The 22,428-nt window shown below is 38.3% G+C and overlaps 1 protein-coding gene across 2 annotated transcripts; it reads left to right on the top strand.

Annotated features, from left to right (window-relative positions):
- Positions 1 to 5,364: 5,364 nt before the first annotated feature.
- Positions 5,365 to 22,415, top strand: LOC108668236. Of its 2 annotated transcripts, XM_047880264.1 has the most exons (10): positions 5,365 to 5,534; positions 12,363 to 13,091; positions 13,547 to 13,742; positions 13,972 to 14,061; positions 14,402 to 15,042; positions 15,758 to 15,873; positions 16,548 to 16,704; positions 17,300 to 17,508; positions 18,770 to 18,974; positions 19,707 to 22,415. In XM_047880264.1, exons 2-10 carry the CDS (start codon positions 12,363 to 12,365, stop codon positions 20,748 to 20,750), a joined length of 3,387 nt encoding a protein of 1,128 aa, XP_047736220.1. In that variant the 5' UTR covers positions 5,365 to 5,534; the 3' UTR covers positions 20,751 to 22,415. The 2 variants fall into 2 exon arrangements, with proteins under 2 accessions (XP_047736220.1, XP_047736221.1); XM_047880265.1 differs by lacking the exon at positions 5,365 to 5,534 and having other exon boundaries at positions 12,361 to 13,091; positions 18,788 to 18,974.
- Positions 22,416 to 22,428: the final 13 nt, after the last annotated feature.

Raw genomic sequence — 22,428 nt, 5'->3', positions numbered from 1 at the left:
TCGCGGCACCTTGAAGACGTAGGCCCCGTTATATTGAATGCTTTGTAATTTACTGGCAAGACATAGACACGGCTAATCCATATCACCACAGGGTTGATACAGTGTCTAAATTAGTTCACAAATCAATTAGTCGAGGTTCCATATTGATTATAGAGCCAACATGAGCAATACAATGAGTCACCGATCGTAGTCGTTACGGTAGCTCGGAACGTGGTCAGATCAGAGTCAAGTTTCTTCATGAGTGCCTTTTGTTACCTTGACACAGTTGTTACGCCTTTTGCGACACAAAATGCAACTATACAACGTTTCCCTTTTGTGCTTAAAAGCAGAAAGAACAATCATCACGCGAGGTATGAGCAACGGTTGGCTGGAAGTAAATTAATTAGATGATAAAGTTTGGGACCTATAGAGAATCTGCAATGGGCTCAGATATACATATGAGATTGTATGATGATTATTTCTGCCGTTTATGCGAAGCATGGATGAGATTATTTTCAAGCGTTACTTACTTTGCTTGTACCTTCTGGAAGTACTTCTGTCCATATATAATTTTAAATAAATTTGCACTCGTGATATATTTACGTTACTTGGTGCAACATCATAGATAGAGAAATGCTTTAAATTTAAGGTGCAATACTATTATACACCGCAGCCTCTGGCGCGAGAATTTCAAGACATCGATCCTCAAATAATATTGAATACATCTCTCACCTTACGGAAGAGCTTGGCTGGTCATAAAAACGGATAATCTATTCTTAAAGTATGTCGACCAATACACGATTTATGGGATAAAGAAAAGCGCCCTAAATATTATGCTTCTGCACACGAGCACTGCCTTATTCAACAATAACATCTAAGGCGACTGATGGGAGCTCAAGTGCGACATTAACCCATTAATGCCGAGCGGTTCCATTTGGAACCAGCGGAGAAAATGGATTCATAATAAAGTTGTATGGTCAAATAAATATACTAGTTTATGCGTAGTTTTGATACACATCTTTGGTTCTACTGCGCCGACTACCCCCTGCTCAGTTAACATCACAGGATTGTAATTACTGGGTGTCAGACAGAAGGGCTTGACATCATTGCAGAAAAAGATATGTAGTTCGTTCTAAAAATATATTATTTATAAGTTAGACGCAGAATTTTATCGATAAAGAGAGTACTTTTTATTCTGTATATGGTATTACGTGATATAATGTTTCTCATTATAGATTATAATGAGAAACATTATAGATAAAATGAGATTCATTATTGATTATAATAAGTCACTTAGATCATGAAATATTTTGCCATGTTCCAAATGGAACCGCTCGACAGTAGTGTAAGCATTCCGGTCATCTCATTTTCCCAGTTGATTACTTTGTGATATAGTTACGCATTGTATTTCAAAAATTTATTTGGATTTAGAGATTATTTATTTAGATCTTAGATCTAAAGTTTTTCTGTTATTTATTAGTGAACTATTATCTTTAGAGCTGTTAGGAGTACATATCCCGAAAGTTGAAATATTAGGAAGTAGGTACGTTGAACACTATACGATTTTTCATCCCGAGTCACTTTTTTTCTAATTGTATTTTTGGCAGATCATCACATGAAATAATTGAGATTTCGAGAGAAGAATAGCATAAAGATCAAACATTTGCTACTGAACCTTTCACAGAAGCAGCAACAGACGAAACAGACTGAGATTCAGATAACTCAGATGACGCAGCCATTTAGCAATTCCGCTCGCCTATAGAGAATAGTCATTGTAGTAAAAGTAATCACCAAATGTGAAAACAATATGACTATCGACAGAGAAGTAAGTCAACTGTGCATGGTCGACATGGCCACATTATGCTACGACATATACGTGGCTAGCCCGTGAGATTTGCTTATAAACTTTGGGCAGCAGATAAATCAGAGGATATTTTTCCGCAATCGAAGCCAATCGGCGGATCTAATAGAAAAAGAAACTTATTCATGGGCTGGAACATGGATTGGTCCCATAAATATGATACAATTGGTCCCAGGCAACATACTATATGTGATTTATATTTTGGTTTAGTAAGGCTTCTCAAAAAGCTTTTGAAAAAAAAAGAATGGCTATTGCAATGAATTTTCAAAAAGATCGGTTAGGAATAGCAATAATGCAGGAGACCCTAAACAAAATAATCAGGGTCTATAGTGCACCCTTCTACTTCGATCCTTGATGAAGTGCAATACAACAATCAACAACATCGGCTAGCAAAGAGACATCAGAAGCACTGCATATGCAAACAATGTGGACAACGCGCCCACAAACATTCGTAAAATGGGCAACCTTCCTATTCATTCTGAATGAATGGAAGCATTCCATGCTAAAAATTAAATTCTATTCTGGCATGATTGGTTTATCATCAGTATTGTCCATTACGAATACGTATATTACGTATTATCCATTATGAATAACCTTGCTTGATTTACTATCGGAAAAAGTGCTGTTTGAAGAAACGTTATGTTGATGCCGAGCGGTTCCATATGGAACCAAGCTATAATTTTTCATATAAAACGAAAAATAAATATATGAACATATTTTTTGTTTATTACCATCACAAACGATAATATTCGCACAAGGAACCAAGAAAAAATGTAGAAAATAATTCTCGGCATTAATGGGTACTAATGAGAGCGCTGCAATTCTGCGGCCACAAATGCTTTCGCTTTCGAGCATCTTTTTGCGACTTTATTGAACTCAGGAGCCTATTCGAAATAAACAGACGAATCAAGAATATTCCTGACCAGAAACCATGAGCAAACTTTCGTTATGGAATAGACGAATATGCAAGCTTAGAAGATGTACAAACCGAAAGGAAGTTTATTTCCTCCGCACCCTGTGAATAAATTAAAGAAACTTTATTGACTCTTAAATTTTAGGCTAAAATTTCACACATCAAAATTTATGGAGTTCTCTCGGATAAAAGGCCACAAAAAACAAACCAATTAATAGCGCAGCGAAAGATTGGAGAACTTTGAATGTATTATATTATTATTATTCTTCTACAGAGCAGTTATCGTGACGTCTGGTTCAAACGAACTTCGAGGGCACGTAACGCAAAAGGTTAATATCAAGCTAAAAATAAATAGTCACGAGAATTGATGAGAACGGATAAAAATGAGTAAACACTTGATTCGTAGGCTCCACTAAATAGTTTCGTCTTTAAGAGTCGACGAAATACCTACAAGAAGGAGCCCATGTTACGGGAGCCAGCAGGTTGTTCCAGGTTCTGATGGAGGCGCTCGGGAACGCTCTGTCGCCGACGCTAGATAGACGAGTAGATGGAACCATGGTTGAATTACCATGGATTGAACGACGAGGTCTGCTGTTGATGACGAACGCAGTCGGTTTCTAGAAGGCAGATCCGACATGCGCTGCAGACATTCCGTAAGATAAGGAGGCGCTAGGCCGTGAAGGCAATCGGAACGTCCGAACGGCGACCTTGAACTGCGTGCGCTGCTGCATGACAACGAGAAAGTCGCAATTATTTGAGAACACTCAATTTGAATTAAGGATATCTGAAGACCAAACTATGATCGATTAGGTACGGTAGATGATAGTACTGTTGTGCTCCTACCGCGTTGTGCTCCTACCGCTCCCGCACCCTGGAACTATGTTTTTTAACTATTTACAACACTTCTTTTTAACTTCACTTCTAGTTTGTCTGTCTGCTACAACTCTTATAATCGAAATTTAACACACTTCTACTTATCCTATCGATCTGAAATTGTGCACACTTGCGTAAAGTAAAGAACAGGCCATGGGCCTATTTCTTCAGTGCCGACACTTCTATGCTATATTCTATTTTAAAGTTGGAGACAATGCAAGAATCAAATGACAAAATAAATGATTTTAAAAATTAAGAATTGTTTTTTCAATATTAAAAAAAATAATTTTGTCAGCTACAAATCTTACAACTGATATTTGACACACTTTTACCTGTACAATTGACCTGTAAGTTTGCACACTTGTGTGAAGTCGGAGGCAATGCATGAATCAATTGACAGAATAAATAATTTTGGAAAAAATTTTATATATTAAAATAATTTGAAAAATTATTTTTTTTTAATATTCGAAACTAAAATTGGAAATTCATTGTACATCTGTAACATTAGAAACACTGGATTCTTTAGAAGTGTTGTCTTTAGAAAGTAATTTTTAAACGTATATTATTTTTATGACAAGTTGTCAAGCATATCATTTCAAAACCACATAACGTTGAACGCCAATTAAGTTTCAACCCCTATGTTGAATCTTGAATTGCTATGCAGGATCTACCCGACCTCAGTTCGCAATTCCGGTGTTCACGAGTTAAATTCTTCTGCTTTGATCTGACTCAAAAAGATCTTGTTATAATAATTAGTCAGTCGACGAGGTTACAAAACTGATTTTCGCTAATTATTTAATTTATTTCGCTCAAATTTTCGAGCCTCCCAAAAGTTGACCATCTAGTTTATCAATGTCACTTGCAACGTTAAAATTTTGCCATCGTGAAAATCGATTTCGACTGGAAATAAGAGCTACGGGCGGTAAACTGGCTACGAAAACACATTGACACCGAAATTTCGAGCGAACAAAGAAATATTAGGCTATCAAATATCTAACATAATTTCGACCGCACAAACTCCAAAATACAACGAAATCAAATCTCACACCCTGTGAAAGCCTAACAAACCTAGCGTTTATTGCACTACTAAAAAGAAAGCATACATAAAATCTCCTGCAACGTTCGCAGGCAAGCATTATGATTGAATAGCTCAGTTTGTCATTTTGTCAAGATCGGTGGACAACTTATAAAGGTGTCCGTGCTGAATAGTTCAAACGTTTCCTGTGACATATTCTAGATATTGCTGAATATTAGTAGCATGCTGGGTATTTGAAACTTGAACTCACGTGTCAAATTTTGCTTTTCTGCACCACCTGTCCCGTTCCATGTTGCCGATTTGACTACTGATGCCACAGCTCGCGCTTATGAAGCGATTCATGCATGATTAGCGTGAATTTGGAAATAAGTCTATAAATGATTACATTCAATCGCTTCAAATTAAATTGATTTTTGTACATTTCTAGGAAATTGCGTGACAATGAGTCAATCACTAAATATTTTTAAATATAATTTTTTGCTCCTGTATTCCGTATTTCAGATTCGAAGAAATTCCTTTCATAGAACAAAATTGTGCCTTGCCTTTTCGTTTGCTTGGAATCGGTCGTCGGTGCGTGAAGAGCCGAAGACCCGTGGCCGTGAAGTCACGTCACGTGATGAGAGTACCGAAAATACAGTTGCTGTTCCGACTCTTAAGAGTTAGGATATTTTCCACAACTGTTTTAAAATATAACATAATTAACCAACTGTTTATTAAGCTCTCTTAGGATAGACTTAGGTCAAGACGATTGCAAACTTTTGTCAAACTATCGTCTGTTCGTCACTTTATCTCTAGTCCCGACCTAGGAAGTTAGACCAAACGGAAGTCGGATAAGGCAACTTTACGATGGTATTGGACACTTCTAATTAAGGGTTTGTATTTGACTATTTGGGGGGTCCATCAGTGTATTATCACCATCATGGTGGCAATCCATAGGTTATTCAAAAGAACCTGTTCTTATGTCATTTTGAACCGATCAACGCTTCTTTACGGACCGATCGTAAAACACCTTCACCGGCAAAAGCTTTTGCACTTCTGAAGAAAGTCAGCTGACAGCTACACCTGTCTCTTATACACATCTAGATGTGTATAAGAGACAGAGTAAGGAATTTCCCAGTTCAAATATTTATTTATTTACTTATATCAACTTCGAAACTGTACATATTTTAAAATTGAGTTGTTATGAGACCATAACTGAGAAAATGTTGCTCAATGGGTTAGTCCAGTCGTAAATGAGACTTTCGTTATTCCCTTCCCCCCCCCCCCCCGCTGAGCCGGACCGGTCGATGCTCTTGCAAACGCATAAGTACTCACAATAATTCCCTGCCACCATGATCACCATTCACCATTATGACACCATAATACCGTTATCATGGCGTTATGTATTGATTGCAAAATGCAAATCAGGCCTCCACAACCACAAAGACTTTATCTAATGATTCTAATCTATCATATAGCTATTAGGCCGTCCGCCGTAGCCTCATTGGCCCGTGCCCCGTAGGCCGTAGGGAATAGTGATGTTGGATGTAGCCTGAAAGAGGCAATAATGATCTTACTGTCATAACTAACAATCTAACTGTTACTGTTCTAACATAGGTAGAAAACTAGAAATTCAAGTAGGGGCAAAAATGCCCATGTTTTTGGCCAATTTCAGCAGTTTAAGCATTTGACCCCTTCTTCAGTTCTTGCTAAATCCACTAGCCTAGTTAAGTCATAAGTTTGTTAAAAAAATGAAAAATTTTATAATTTTGCCTGCAATAACTTGAATAAGCTACTTCAATTTGAAACTCAGTATATCATTGGTAAAAAAATTGTTTTTAATTGTGGTTTAGGGAAATTTTGTCTGTTCTTCCAGAATCCAGCAAGGGTCATCCTACCCATGATACCTACTCATAGCAATAGGGCATAGGCTCACTACCAGGGCTGGAAAAAACCTATTTTTGTCTGAAATATCATGGCTCTAATATCATATAACTTCAGTAGGTATGAAATCTTGCGGCTCGAATGTCATAAATTTTTGTTTGATTGAAAAATCGCGGTTTGCACTTTGCAAACATTTCATTTCATATAATTTTCAACTTGCACAATCTGCATTGCTTTACCATTCCTGCCAAAATATCCTGCAGAAAAAACATAAACATCGTAATGTTAACAAATCAACTAAACGTTTTGTTGAAGATTGCGCATAGTTGTGGTCACTGGTCATAGACCAGACTGTAGAGCATGGCACAACATAGGTCGAGGACGCCGATTTCATGCACCAAAGACGCCAAGCAGGATGCCACTGGACACCACTGGACGCCGGTCGCCAATTATGCTTCTCCATAAACACGATTTACGATCGATATGGCCGATGCGCCGTACTGATCTACACGCTACGATCGTAACTATGTGTTGTAGCGCGTAGTTCCGATGGTGGTGAGAGCTACATTTGAGCACCCAAGCATACGAGCTCATAGCCACCTAAACTACGCGATGTAGCGCGCAGTTCCGGCGCTGTCTCTTATACACATCTAGATGTGTATAAGAGACAGATGTTAGAACACAATAGATCACGTTAGAACACAATAGATTGACAAGTTTTTTCAGCAGTAGCATTGGGCTTGCCAGACGTATGCACATTGTGATCGGGTGACAGATACAAGCAATCAAACAAGCTGAAGATTGGCGCGGTGACAGCGGGGCTGATCATGCAATCTATAGTTTATGGTCGGTCATGGCTGCCTGAGCCACAGTTTATGATCGGCCATGGACGCCAATTTAAGGTCGATGTGGCTGATAGAGAGCTTGAAAAGACGCCGATATCTCGAGCTAAAAGGCCCTACTCTACAGCCTGGGTCATAGACACTTTTGATCATGTCAAAGCGGTCAGACTGCATTAACACGTGCTCAACTTCAGGAATGACAAATTTTATTGTTGCCGTTTGACTGTTTTAGGGTAAAATTAGAGATTGGGGGTAACACACATAGTGACAAACCAGAGATTTTTTATAATCAGTTTTTAATTTCCTCATTTACTCAAGACTTAAAACAATTTCTTATGTAAGATAATGCTGGATTGCTGGTATCCATGATACTTTACTGGTATACTTACAGGACTCAAAAATGAACTTGAGAGAGGGTCTAAAAAACTCTGCTTTGCCACTGTGGACTAACACATGCATGGACTTCGTAAATAAATTAGCGCCTCGTAAATGGCTTTTCATGGCCGAGATATGTAATTCACGGCTCAAAGAAATGGAATCACGGCTCAAAGAAATGGAATTACGGCTGGCAAATCCATAAAACCACGGCTCGAAAAATTCAGTCGCGGCTCGCCAAGTAGATATATTCCATGCCTGCTCACCTACTCACTAGGCGTCTAGGCTGACATTTGATATCTCTACCTTTTAGCCTTTTAGGCTCAGGAAAAGTCTTACTATTTCTTGAAATATTGTGGCTCTAATATCACATGATTTTAGTAGGAATGGAATGTCACAGCTCTAATGACTAATCATAGTGACAAACCAGAGATTTTTTAGAATCAGTTTATTTTTAATCTCCTCATTTAGGATAAACGCGGTATATTCTGACACATTAAGGACGTAGCAAAAAATGAATGGCTATAAAAAAATCACTGTATGCGCAACTCGAGTTCTGTTTGCTTTATGTCACTCTCAAAACACTGCACTACGCGCCAGCAAAAATGAAATGTCACAAACTGTTGCCATATTTATTTAAAAGCCTTTAGAATGCAAACCTACCAAATCCATATGTTCCGACTGTTTGACGCTGTGATGCTGTGTGTGACAAAATTCGGCATTTTGTGAGACTAATTCAGGCTGCGCTTCAAACTCTACTAATTTGTAATTCCAACCCTCTTGTGTTTGAATTCTGATTGCTGTGTGAGCTGTATTGGAATATGACACAGCTGGGAATTAGAACACCATTGAATATTGAACACTACTTAATTTGGCTTTTAATTAAGACCTATTAAGCTTTTAATTAAGAAAATTTTAATTTTTGCACACAGCTCGCTGAGCTTGGAACGAGCTGTGTATTTAACACGTTAAGTGCGGCACGACCCACCCATGGGTCGTAGCCGATATCCCTCTACTGCGAAACGACCCACTGGTGGGTCGTTTATAAAAATGATACCAAATATTGATAAGAGCCTCAAAAATTAGTTTTATTGAAATATATAGCTCAGTTGTGTTGATGTCATTAAATAAAGGTTTGGAATAATATAAAATGAGTTTTACTAATTTATTTAGGTACCAAATAAAACATATTTATTATTTCCAGTTGCAAGGTTTTAATTCAGGGGAAGGGATGTATAATAATTGTCTGTGTAGACAGTCATCCCTGTGTCTAGCACGGGGCAAATTAGTCTAGCAACTACAGACTCTGCTGAACCTAAATTTTCAAACGTTTCACTTCTGCCACAATATATTTCAAAGTTCCATGTGTAACCATCAGGGGAACACAACTTGAAAATTTTACATCCGTACTTGCGGCATTTATTAGGTATGTATTGCTTGAAAATAAGCCATCCTCTATATGGTACCATTGTTTCATCAATGACTACTTCATGGTTCAATTTGTAGACTGCTTGGTATCTTTCTAACAAAAGTTTTGTAATTGGTAGTTTATCAAGCCTGCTGTTTGATGAAGTGCCCGAATCATTGAAATGAAGGGTCCTAAGTAAAACAAAAAATCTGTCTCTGACCATTATCTCACGGACACATTTTCTCTCAAGTAGAGCACTTTTTGACCAGTAAGATTCCATGGAATATTGAGGATTTAGTCCCATGTACAGGATGATTCCTAAAAATTTTTTTATTTCTGTAGAATCAGTTGGCATCCAGCAATTCAGTCTTGAGTTCCTTGTTAGATTTGGTTGTGCTTGCAAATACTCTGCATAATTATTTGTTTCACGGACAATCAATTCTATGACTGAATCAGTCAAAAAAAGGGGTAAACATCAATAGGCCAGATTTTCCCTTCATGAGAAGGGTTAGGTGCGATTGACAGTTCTTCCTTACCGCAAAACGGAAACTTTCATTTGAGCTGACACTTAGCCACACACTTTGCTCTGTTGGACCTTCTATTGCTTGATTTACATTTCCATTGTTCTTGTCATCACTAATTTCACCATTTAACTCACTTTCATCACTCAATTCATCAACTTTCTGAACCATCAGTCCCCTCTGGTGAGAACGTGTCATCTGATGGAATAGGATCATCACTGTCGGAAGAAGGTTCATCACGTTTCGCTCCCTTAGAATTACCATAAAAACTAGACGTTTCCATCATGAATGGTCTGAAAATACATGAGAGTGAGTTGTGAAACAGGAAAATTAGGTAAAATAAATTTATCAGCAAATTGTCGCACGACCCATATGTGGGTCGTGCCGCAGTGACATGATAAATCTCACACTCAGCTGCGAAATGACCCACATGCGGGTCGTGAATTTTATTGCGCTAACATGTAGAGCACATTGACAAACATACACAACCTCCCGCTTCGATGTCTGGAGAGGCACTGATGATATAGCAACCCAAACATAGCCGCACCAGCGGGCAGTCGGCAATTTTGGCCCCCACACCTAACGTGTTAAAATACACAGCTCAAATACAAACAATATTTAGAGATGTGCTATATTTAAATATTTAAATATGTGCTGTGTGCACATATTTAAATATTCAAATTAAATACTTTAATTAGAATTTAGAATACTCATATTAGAGTGGAAAATCTTTCTAAGTGCCTAAAAGGTCAAAACAATCTCAACCAACCTTTCTTACATAAGCAAGCTATCACATGTAAATTGTATACGGTAATGTGATTAATACCGTCAACCGGGGCTACTCGGGACAGGCGGGGCTACTCGGGACAGGCCTATGACACGGCGTAAAACTGTTGTAGTAGCGAAACTAATTGGAATATCGCAAAACTAAAAATAGTGGNGCCCCAACCGACGGGGCTACTCGGGACAATCTCTATTTTGTGTCTGGCACCTTACGAATAGCATATGGAATTTTTTTGACAACGCCATTTGATAGCCCTGCCAATCAGCTATTAAATGAGACTAAACTTGTTTATGAAATGTTTAACAAATAGTCAAATAGTTATATAACAAATAGTCAAATAGTTAGTCAAAGACTACTTATAGCCTTATAAAAATTAGCTAAGCTGCTAGCTTTGTTATATGTACAATGTATTGCAACACTTGATGCCTCTGTACCAAAAACAATTCATTGGAACGTAATACACTAAGATTAATGGCAACAGGTTTATATTCCAATTTGTCATAGTACATTTATACTAGACCATGAATAACAATACCTCAAAATAAATTGAAAACTGCCACTCAATATATATAAATATGTAAAAAATAAAAATAATAATAAAATGATTTTTTTATTAATAAATCAAGTGATTTAATCACGTGATTTAATATGTTTTGATTTAATCAGTTTTGATTTAATCATTGCCAACCCTGTTTTCACATGATCACAGCATCATCAGCATACAGAATCATTTTTAACCTTTTGCCACCCACACACACCAACACCCATTCTCCTCACCTTGTAGCATCTCTTCTGTGTAAAGTTTGAACTGTGAAGAGAAGTAGAGACAGGATGAAAGCTCTTATTAACCTTTTATTCTTAAGGCGGCGCATCAGCGTGACCGGGGACTAGGAAGTCCCAAACTCATCATAAGGTCATAAGGTCTTAGTTTCATTTTCTGATGGACTTTTTGTCTGGTTTAAGAGGACATATTTTGCTGTAGGTATGCTAGGTATGAAATTGAATGTAGCACAAGATTTTGCAGGAGCTTGTATTTAATATTGAGTACCGTAAATTTGGCGTAAAATGGGGTAACTTAGACCACTTTTTTTTATAAATGATGCCATTTTTTTACTAGCTAAATTAAACTTGAATTGAAACATGCAAAATACAGGTCTATACTCTAGCTTCACTCACCATAAATTGCTGGCTCCTGCCTCTCATAGTTTTTATGTAATTTCAAAAAAAGTGATGGTCTTTGTTACCCCAGCTCTTGGGGTAACTTAGACTGGGTGGTAAAATCAATTATATTTTTTGGTAAAATAACTCCAAATAACTCCAGGTTTTGGTGCATTGTAGTAGAACTCTTCCAGTTACATATGCAAATGACAAACTTGAGGAAAGTGTCATTCCTGGAGTTATTTAACCAAAAAATAAAAAATTGGAGGGGGTACTCTGACAGGCTTTAAATAATAGCTTTTTTTTGTGGGTCACATTTTTAATTTTTTAACCTATTAGATATGCAAACTTTTCAAATCTTTCTAGTGTGTTATGTAGCCTCAGTATTAGGCCTTTAATGCTCATTGACAAAATTTTTCTATGTCAAATAGTTTTTGAGTTTGTTAAAAAAATGAAAAGTGGTCTAAGTTACCCCGCCGGTCTAAGTTACCCCATTTTACGGTACCTATTGAATACATCAGTGAACAATTTAATGTTAGAAAATTTTCATCTATTCTACTATCTTCAATCTTGAAACAGCTTAACTAGTCAAATTTATAAAACAGTGATTTCTCAACAGGCTAATAAAAACATAATTGATATTAAATTCTTGAAAACACTCATTTAGAGCAATTTTTATTCTTAGTTTACTCTAAATTTTGTGTAGTATGTATTCAATAATATTTCCCCTAATTGCTTTTATTTTTCAGATGCAAGAATTTGACAAGCTGAACCAAATGGATAATTATGAAAAACCTAGTGACAAATCTGGGAAGCTATCGCTGGATAATATAGAAAAATTACAATCTCTTGGAAATATGCACAATGAATGTTTGACTGAGCTGCCTACTAATGAGGATAAGGGCATTGTTAACAGTGATGTTATTAGTTTGTCTTCTGTGAAGCCCCCACACAATAGCCAATCTGATTGTTGTAGACATGACATTTCTTCAGAAGGTTCTAATACTAAATCCACCTGTATGGAGGCCTGTAAGGCATTGCAACCACGTGTTGGTGGTCACTCTCGGTCACAGTCTGACGGATGTCAGAATATCCAGCGTGATGCTACTCACTGGCACTCATTGCACACTCAGGAACTTCACACTTGCCCTCCTCATTCCACACCCTTAGGTGGATCCTTGGCTAGGAGCCTGAATAAATTAAAGGATGTTTCTAATTCTTATGATCATATTATGGGTGAAGTCAGTCTGCCTTCATCTTTGATTGATTATTCTTCTTCTGCATCTTTTACTGAAAGAGATGACACTTCAAAGTTGGAAAATCACTCCTTATTTGGAAGCAGATTCCCTCGACCTAAACCAGGGGAATCTTTGATTAGTTTTTTATCTTCTGCTGATCACTACAAGAAATGTGGTGCACTGGAGAGGGAAAATGCACACTTCTACATCTCAGAGGCACTTATGGCTGCATTTGAAAAAGTTTGTTCTGCATTATGTAGTGGTCTATTTTACCGTGCATCTTTAGGCTATTATAATTAATTCTGTTATCATTTATTTTACTCAGTTTTTTTCCTAAAATGTGTTTATATTTCTGTGCAGTTTCTTATAACTTGGCGTGGCCTGTATTAAGTAAAATGATATCAATAGCTGCTTTATTGACTGATGTACAATTAATTAGCTTTAGTAGATTCCAATTATTTAAATTTGATTACTTATCAACCGATAGCTTTGTTGTATGATGAAAATTTGGTTCTATGAGATTTTAGTGTTAAAACTTGATGATTGAGAGATAACTTTGTTTAATGATTTATGTTTGGCTTCAGTAGTTTCTAGTGTTGAAAAGGTGATAAATTGACTACAGATAGCTCTGTTGAATAATGTTGTGCATTTGTTTTTTTGTCCTTAGTGTTAAAAAATGTATCATCTGACTACAGATGCGTTTTGAAGCTGAGTGTCGAGATGCTGGACTGATGAGTGACTTCGATGATGACAGCGATGAAGAGATTTCAAATTTACAAAAAGAGATCAGAAGAAAACGTCTTGAAAAATTGGACAGACTACAGTATAAGGATGTAAAAAATAGTGCTTCAAACTCCTCTAATTCTGCTGTAGGAAACCTGCCTTCTGCAAGTAAGATGAGATGTATTAATCAATGGAATAATTGTGTTCAATGGGCTTAACTTCTCTTATCTCATTCAATGCAATTTATGATAATGTCCTCACATGTAACAATTATATATACCTATATCAATTTCATTCATGCATGTCTAAATAAAATTTGTTTATAAATAAATTATCATGTTACTACTAACTGCAGTCAGTGTGAGTTTAAATAACAAGCTTACTGTTATGTCTCAAGGTACAACTGACTACAGTCTGTACGAGTCTCCTCGTAGCAGCACACACACAGAGTCTTCAGATCCAGAACTTACACCATCCCATGAACAAGGTCCGTTTTATTTTGTGTGTGATTATTGAGATGATTCTTGGATGGTTCTTTTCAAGTCAATCCTTCAGCATTGATAACAAAAAAAAAAAAAAAGTAATATTTTCCAACTGGGCTCTGAAGAGAATGCTGATAGAAAAGCTTATTGGAAATATTTTTTTTTATTTAACTCGTTGACCTTCAGTTTATCTAACTATTAGAACTGTGCACTCATTCTATCAATGGTTTTTCCATGAAAATGTGCATTGAATAGATTGTAATGCTTAAGAAGTGGCAAAAATATTGAGAATGAGATTAAGTATATTATGTTACATTATTAGTTTTTAATTTAAATCGTATTCAGGTGTGAGACTGATGTCAAAAAACACCTCTACTCTTGGTCGACCTCGCAGAAAAACTCTGAAGCGATCACGGACTCGCACAGAGCGTCTTGGTGGCAGCAGTATTCTATCTTCATCAGGCTGCAGTGGACTATGTGATACAAGTACTTATGAATCTTCCACTAATGACACTATTGACACTATTGACTTAGTGACGTCAACACACCAAATGCCCATAAGCAAGAAAACAAGTGACTCTGCAAGCCAAACTTCAAATGATGGCAGCTCAGACAACAAAACTCTAATGGGTCCAGAAGATGCATCAGATGATCATTTTATTACTGGAAATGAAAATTACCTCTCAAAAGACAAAGAATCTGAGACTCAAGCTGATGATCAAACTTCCTTTAGCAATAAATCTTCTAGAATAACTCGTAGAAACAATGATAGTTCCTCTTCATATTTATTAGAACCAATTGGCTATGGCTTTGTAAGTCCTAACACCTCCATTAATAAGGATGAGTTGCCGCCACACATTCCTCACCACCGCACGGCTGAAGGCATCGGGCTACATCTTCTCCAGCATTTGGGCTCCCCTCAGCGACAACTCCCTAAAGCCTCCGACTTGCAGTGGCTTGTGTCAGAGCGAGATGCTCCTCAAGAGGTGGGGCAGGAATTTCCTCATGTCATTAATTATGTTTACCATCTCCTTAAACTTCTTTTGAACATTTGTCCTCTTGGCTGAGATGACGGTCATACAATGTGGCTCCATTTTGTTTGAATTATAATATAGACCACTAGTATGGTATTAAGCATGTATGATTATGTTCCACTTATGTTCATAGTAACTTAGTCATGTTGTGTACAATGATCTTACATACTTTAGTTAGTTGTTTAAATAAGCACACGGAACACTTAGTTTTAATAGGCTTCGTCCTGGGTTGAGTTGAATGGAAGCATAGTTGTTATACTACTTGTAAAGTTGTTAAGCTGTCTTAAGTTTACATGTTCAACAGCGTTCATCTTTAAGGGGGATGCTTCAAGACATGCCTCAGTCTCTTCCTGAAATCATTTTTATCATAGTTTCCCCTTTGTTCGAACACAAATTTAATAATTTTTACTACTTTTGTGAATATTTATCAGTTATACATTGATGAGGATGATCTTGTTTTATTTGTATATTATTTTTACAATTAGATTGTGTTAGATTACTAGAACAATAAATTCAAATTTTTTCAAATTTACAATTAGTAGTTATTAGCAAATAAAAAAATTAACAAAAAATGAATAAAGAACCGTGGTTGTTTGTTTACTAATTTTAACCTATCTTTTGCATTGAATGCCCCAGAGTTATTGACTGATGTTAGTATTTGCCTCAGCTGCTGCCTCTTCCTGATGGTCCCTTGGGTGTCAAAGATCAAGTGCTGCTCAGAGGCACATCTGACTGGGCACCTCCTCGAGAACAGCTCATTCTTTCGCAACTCAAAAAGTTAAGGTCAGTTTACCTCCACCCTCTAACTCTAACCAGTTGAAGAATGTTAATATAGCTAAAACTTTTAATGGTAGTGCATTATTGCAGCCAAAACTTGATATGGGATCACATTTTTGCAGCTAGACTTCCTATGGTAGTACTTTATATCGCACAAAATTTCTGAAATAATTTTTTTAGCCCGAAAATACTTATAGAAGTAAGTATATATAGTTCAGCCACGACTTCCTAGCATAGCACACTCTTTGACCCGAGACTTCCTTTTGCAGTACTTTTTTTAGGCAAGACTTGCTACGTATAGGAGTAAATTTGTTCAGCCCAAAGTGAAATTCACTTAGATTATGATAATTGTACTACTTGTTTTTCAAGATAATGGTATTGTATCATTTTTTACATGAAACTAAACAAGAAAATATTGTAAGACGTGAAAAATTAAGATTTTTTTGTTAAACTCTACATCAAACTTGAAGTCTTTTTGAATGAATGGGCTTGATCACATTTCCTATAGTTATTTTGAACAGTTCCATTAGAATGTACTCTTCTAGAAAAACTTGGGCGGTATAGAAAGTCTGATCTGAAAAATGTACTCCATTAAGTCGTATCAGCTGAAAATGTGTAGTTTTTATGAAGTCTTTTATATAGCTACCTATCTTGAAATTAAGAAATCGGTGTGTTCACAGCCGCAGTCGTACCATGAGCAACCAGAAGTACCGCTGCGCTGGTTGCGGCCAACACGTCAGTCCCAGCCTGAGCAAACATTACCGTCTCTGCCACTACTTCATGCGATATTTCTGTGCCACATGCCACATGAACCAGACACACGTTATTCCTGCTAAGGTTTGTTATGTGGAACTGGGCATGTTATTTCTGTGCCACATGAACCAAACACACGTTATTCCTGCTAAGGTTTGTTATGTGGAACTGGGCATGTTATTTCTGTGCCAAATGCAACATGAACTAGAGGCACATTCTTCCTAGGTTTGTTCTCCAAACAATTTTTTTTTAGACTGGGGATGTTAATTTTGTTGCATGCACATAAGATTCAGTTCATTCATACAGGAGATTGTTCTCAAAGTTAAATGATTTTAAAGTCAGGAATTTCTTTGAACTGAATGCAGTTATTGTCGTGTTTTTAAATGAATATTTTACGTGTCACTGTTCCGGATGCATACTTGTTTGACTTCTATACTTTTCCTTTTTGGCGAACCAAATATTTTGACTCTGTATTATATCCCCTTAGAAAACTCATAGAACTCTCTAAAATTAGCCAATTTGACTGCACATAAAGAAAGTTTGAAGGTGAACTAAAAATTTTTTGCGTTAACTTGATCACTTGTGCGGTCAGGTTAACTACTATCGCCATCACTGAAGCGCTAGTAAACGTGCTACTACTGCCAATATCATCATCATTAATCCATTTATTGTTTTTCAGATGTTACACGAGTGGGATGGCAAGGCATACCCTGTGTCCTGTTTTGCTCATCAGTTCCTGACCCGTCTTGCTCCTGAGCCTCTTCTCTACCCATCTACGATCAACCCTTCCCTCTACTCCACCAGCCCCCCTCTACAACAGTTTCGACTCTACCGGGTCCAGCTCCTCTACTGCCTGCCTTATATATACTCGTGCAGTCGAGCCGCTCGGTAATAACCCTGCGCATTCTTCAGTATGGGATATTAATTTATAAGAGGATTTTAATATTATATATCTAAATTAATTTGAAAGTACAATATTTTAAATTCTTATCTCATTGTTGAACAGTATTGATCCGTGATATTTTTTCATTGTATTATAAAAAAAGTTGGAGTCACTACTCCATCTATCCAAGAATCTTCAATAAGTTTACAACCCTGTTACTTTAGAGCAGCGGTTAGTAGGTAGATAGTAAGGCTAGTCATGTTTCTTTGACAACGTCATCTTCATGTTTGGTATTGTAGTCAAAATCTTGAATGAATATTTTACTTGCTGAGATAGAATCAATCGATTTCTCTTGTGTACAGACGACATATTCTTTCTTGGCATCAATTTTTTCACACTCACCTGCAGCTTTTGACCCTCACTACTTGCATTTGAAATCAATCCCAAATATTTGATGCACACCAGCTACATATGACAACCCTTGCCCTCCTACTCTTGGCACCTCCCTTCAACTCTTGCCACAGCCTTTCTACTCCTGGCACCGCCCTCCTACTCTTGGCACCGCCCTCCTAATCTTGGCACAGCACTTCTCCTCTTGGCACTGCCCTCTAACTCTTGGGACCGCCCTCTAACTCATGGGACCACCCTCTAACTCTTGGGACCGACTTTCTACTCTTGGCACCGCCCTTCTACTCATAGCACCTTCCTTCTACTCTTGGCACCGCCCTTTTACTCTTTGCACCGCCCTTTTACTCTTGGCACCGCCCTTTTTACTCTTTGCACCGCCCTTTTACTCTTTGCACCGCCCTTTTACTCTTTGCACCGCACTTTTACTCTTTGCACCGCCCTTTTACTCTTTGCACCGCCCTTTTACTCTTTACACCACCCTTTTACTCTTTGCACCGCCCTTTTACTCTTTGCACCGCACTTTTACTCTTTGCACCGCCCTTTTACTCTATGCACCGCCCTTTTACTCTATGCACCGCCCTTTTACTCTATGCACCGCCCTTTTACTCTTTGCACCGCCCTTTTACTCTTTGCACCACCCTTTTACTCTTTGCACCGCCCTTTTACTCTTTGCACCACCCTTTTACTCTTTGCACTGCCCTTTTGCTCTTTGCACCGCCCTTTTAATCGTTGCACCACCCTTTTACTCGTTGCACCACCCTTTTACTCTTTGCACCGCCCTTTTACTCCTGGCACCGCCCCTTACTATTTGTCTCGCCCCCAACTGTTTGCCCCGCTTCAAATGTGTCTTGCCCACAGCGAGGCCCGCCTGGCCAGCTCGTTCTGTCCCGACCACTGGCGCAGCGACGGTGAGGTCGTGTCGCTGCAGGAGCTCCTCAACATCAAGACCCACGCGGGGGCCGTGGTAGGCACCAGCAAGTCTCCTCTCACCCCGGGGGGCAGCGTCCTGCTCGCCCTTCAGTACATCACTGCCAAGTGTCTCGACCACGTCTCCAACTGCCAGGTCTCATTGTAGTCACAATGTTTATGCGGATATATACGTGGTTATTTCTTCACTACATAACCGTCAAGTGTCGGCCATATCTTCACCAATTACGTCTGATCGAAGTTTATCTTCATCGCCAAATTGATTTTATTCCTTGACCGTTCTACTTCTTTATTCTAATTTCAAGTTGTTCTTACATTGAAGCACATGAATTACTTTTTATATTGGAGCCACGACGGGTTGTTATGGTTCATTTCTGCTAGATGCTCCATCTATTCTATTATGTTGAGTTTATGTGTGCTGAAGATGGCTTAGTATTTTAGTTGAAGAATTTTCCTGTAAATTTATTTAGTATAGCGAAGCTCATCATTTCTATCATATAATCCATTTTAGGTATGAATTTGCTTTGGTAATTTTCTGGTAAATTTACCTTCTTTTCATGATTTTGTAACGTTTGTGATATCTTCTTTTGTCTCCTTCACATTAATTGTTATTACCATAAGAAGGCTTTATAATCTGATGGCAACAGTGATGAAGTTGAAATAATCTTGTGTGATACAAGCGAGCTAGCCACTTCTGTTTCGAATTCCTAGTTATGGTGCTTTGAATATTGTTTAAATCAGGTTTAAAAGAGACAAATTGTTATCATTTAAATAATCTATCTCACGAACAACTTATCTATCAAAGATATCTATGATGAATTATCTTACAAAAATATCAAACAGATGAATGTATTTATGTGTACTGCAGGCGTGCCAAGGCCGTGGGTTTATCTGCGAGGTCTGCCAAGACGAGACTCCGATTTTCCCGTTCGAGTTGTCGACGGTGCGCGTGTGTCGAGACTGCAGCGCCTGCAGCCACTACCGCTGCCCTCTGCGCCGCTGCACGCGCTGTGACCTCAGGAGGCACAAACGTACGCGCTCTTATGAGGCCAAAGAGCCTCATAAAGCACGCTCTTATGAGGCCAAAGAGCCTCACAAAGCACGCTCTCATGAGGCGAAAGAGCCTCAAAAAGCACGGAACTGCGACACACGCGCACCGCAAGAACCTCCCACTGATGTTGGTGCGTCCAAGGAGGGCCAGAGTGTCGCGGGAAAAACTTTTTCTCATCATCCTGACGAAGGAAGTTGTACGGAGGTGGATGGGAACGCACCAGATCCTACCACTAACCGGGATACTCGTGTAGAGGTAAGCGAAGAACGCCGTGCTGGGAGTGAGGATGTATCTACGGCTGACGCATCAACTATTAGCGCAAATTCTACTATTTCATCGGTCGTTGGTTGTCAGGGGTGTTGTTCTTTAAAGCTCGAGTCCAAGTTTAATGCTTCTTCTTGTCTATCTTTGACTTGTATGCAGGAAGCTGCCACTGTGGCTGCTGCCGCACTCACTGACACTGATGTGACCGCTGGCAGAGCTGTGCACTGCAATAACACGGCTACTGCAACATCACATCGCTGTAAGGGCCTCGCTTCTCATAATTGTGATGCTAGTTCACAAATATCAACAAAAAATTGCGTTATTCACGTAGGTGCTGATCAATCCCCTGGCGTCAAGAACGTGAATTTTGTAGCTGAAACTCATGTCATGGCTCCGAGAGCGTCTGATACTGATGATAGTCTTGGAAATAACACATCTCAGTCTGATGATAGAGGATCTTACCAGTCTGTTGGATCAGGCATCTTGAAAGGCGTCGGAACTCTCCGACCTTTCGTGAGTTTGCAAGGATCTTTGTACCCTTCCGAACGACCCAAACGCAGAGTTCTTCTCAATAATTTATCATTTCGTGAGGCATGAAAGCTTTCAATAGAACTTCAGTTTCTGAACGGCCTGAACGCAGAGCTGTTCTCTATTATTTATCATTGCTCTAGAAATGAACATGAAAGATAGCACAGATTTCTTTGAGCTTCCGAACGGAGAGCTATTTTCAGCTCGCTATTGCGCTAGGAATTACGTGGCAGAAAATGACGCGGCGCGATTACGTGATAAAAATACCCTATATAGATCTTGCGAGCTCTTTGTGCAACTAATATAGTCGATGCATTCCGCAGCCACTGTATTCGGATAATATGACCTTTCATTTTCTCTGTGTGCGTGCTGGTAATAGCGTGTGCAGTTTTCATATGCCAGCCTTTACGCTGACTTAGTACAATTAAAAAATCTACGTAAAATACTGAAAAAATCAGTTTTCATGTTGAAATGCCCCCATAGAGAGCGTTTCACCATTAAAACCCATTTCCAATTTATTTTAGTATTCCTGAAACCAGAATATTTTATCAGAGAAACAGTCACTTTGTCCAAACATCGAAACGCGTTTTGTCCTGCCTCATTCTGACCAAGTTAGGCTCGGCCAAACAGCGTATCAGTGCTACGTCCGCTCTCTATTCCTGCTGTAGGTAAAAATGTGCCTGGACAATTTGAGCTATTAATTTTTTTGAGTGTCTGCCGATATCGACATCTTTATTCTTTGCATTTCTTTTTCGTAGGAATTCTCGTAATTTTATTGAATTAACAATAAAAGAATTCATTCAAAACATTGAAATTCTCGTATTAATCGCTTAAATTGAATTTTATTAGAATTAAGGATGACATGGCATACCTACATTTCAGTGTACGTCTGTTTACCTCGTGATGAAGATCGTTCCGCTGGAGCTCGTCTCAGCAATTATTCCATTATAGGATATTCTTCAGATGTTGTTAAGCTCTCAGCCTTCTCTACGACCATCTATACATGGCTATAGTACAACTCAGTTCTGCTCTTTGTTGGGAGCTATGAAGTGCTGCACGACAAGACCATGCCACTACTGTGTGAAGTACAGAGTGCAGTGTAATCCTACACTCATCTTGTTGAGTGCAGTGTAATCCTGTATTCATCTTATTGAGCACAATGTTCAGTGCGGTCTAATACTCAATTCAATTGTATATCACATCTGCCGACTGCCTACTTTGCTTTGCTATGATAAACACATGAAAACATTAATCATGTCTGCTGCTTGAATTACTTTGATTATTTGTTATTTGTAAGTTAGACGGACATCTCTCCATTTCTTGGCTCATACAATGCGTGCACCATCAGGGCTTGTTCTACAGCGCTTCATTGATCTCTCTTTTCCTCGATCAAATTCATGTGATTTAGCAGTAAGGATCATCATTAATCAATTAATAATTTAGAAATCAGGTCAATGGCGCACGAAGTCTTTGTAGCATGCCTCGATTTATAATTAGATTCATGGCTGCTTTAGATTCAATTAAAACCATTCCCACAATTTTTTAGTCAATGAGGCTGTTTCTGAAGACAATTTCTGCTCAAGTATTGTTTCTTAAATATTTGAATAGGATTATTCCAGTGAAGAGATGCCTGAACCATCCCCTGCATCCGTCCAGTCAACGCATGCCACGCCAGTATCGTACGTGCGTTGAACATTTTCATTTTTAGCGCATTTTCTCATTTATGGAAAAAATGCACTTTTGTGCT

This window comes from Hyalella azteca, unplaced genomic scaffold (genome assembly GCF_000764305.2).
Source record: "Hyalella azteca isolate HAZT.00-mixed unplaced genomic scaffold, Hazt_2.0.2 contig5104, whole genome shotgun sequence".
NCBI classification, from domain to species: Eukaryota; Metazoa; Arthropoda; class Malacostraca; order Amphipoda; family Hyalellidae; genus Hyalella; species Hyalella azteca.
The sequence above is the reverse complement of the archived record's forward strand: the minus strand, read 5'-3'. Positions and strand labels throughout refer to the sequence as shown.

Coding starts and splice junctions, on each gene's coding strand:
- LOC108668236 (XM_047880264.1), top strand. CDS start 12,363: ATGCAAGAATTTGACAAGCTGAACCAAATGGATAATTATGAAAAACCT. Junction 13,743..13,971: donor AGGAAACCTGCCTTCTGCAA/GTAAGATGAGAT, acceptor TTATGTCTCAAG/GTACAACTGACTACAGTCTG. Junction 18,975..19,706: donor ACCACGTCTCCAACTGCCAG/GTCTCATTGTAG, acceptor TGTGTACTGCAG/GCGTGCCAAGGCCGTGGGTT.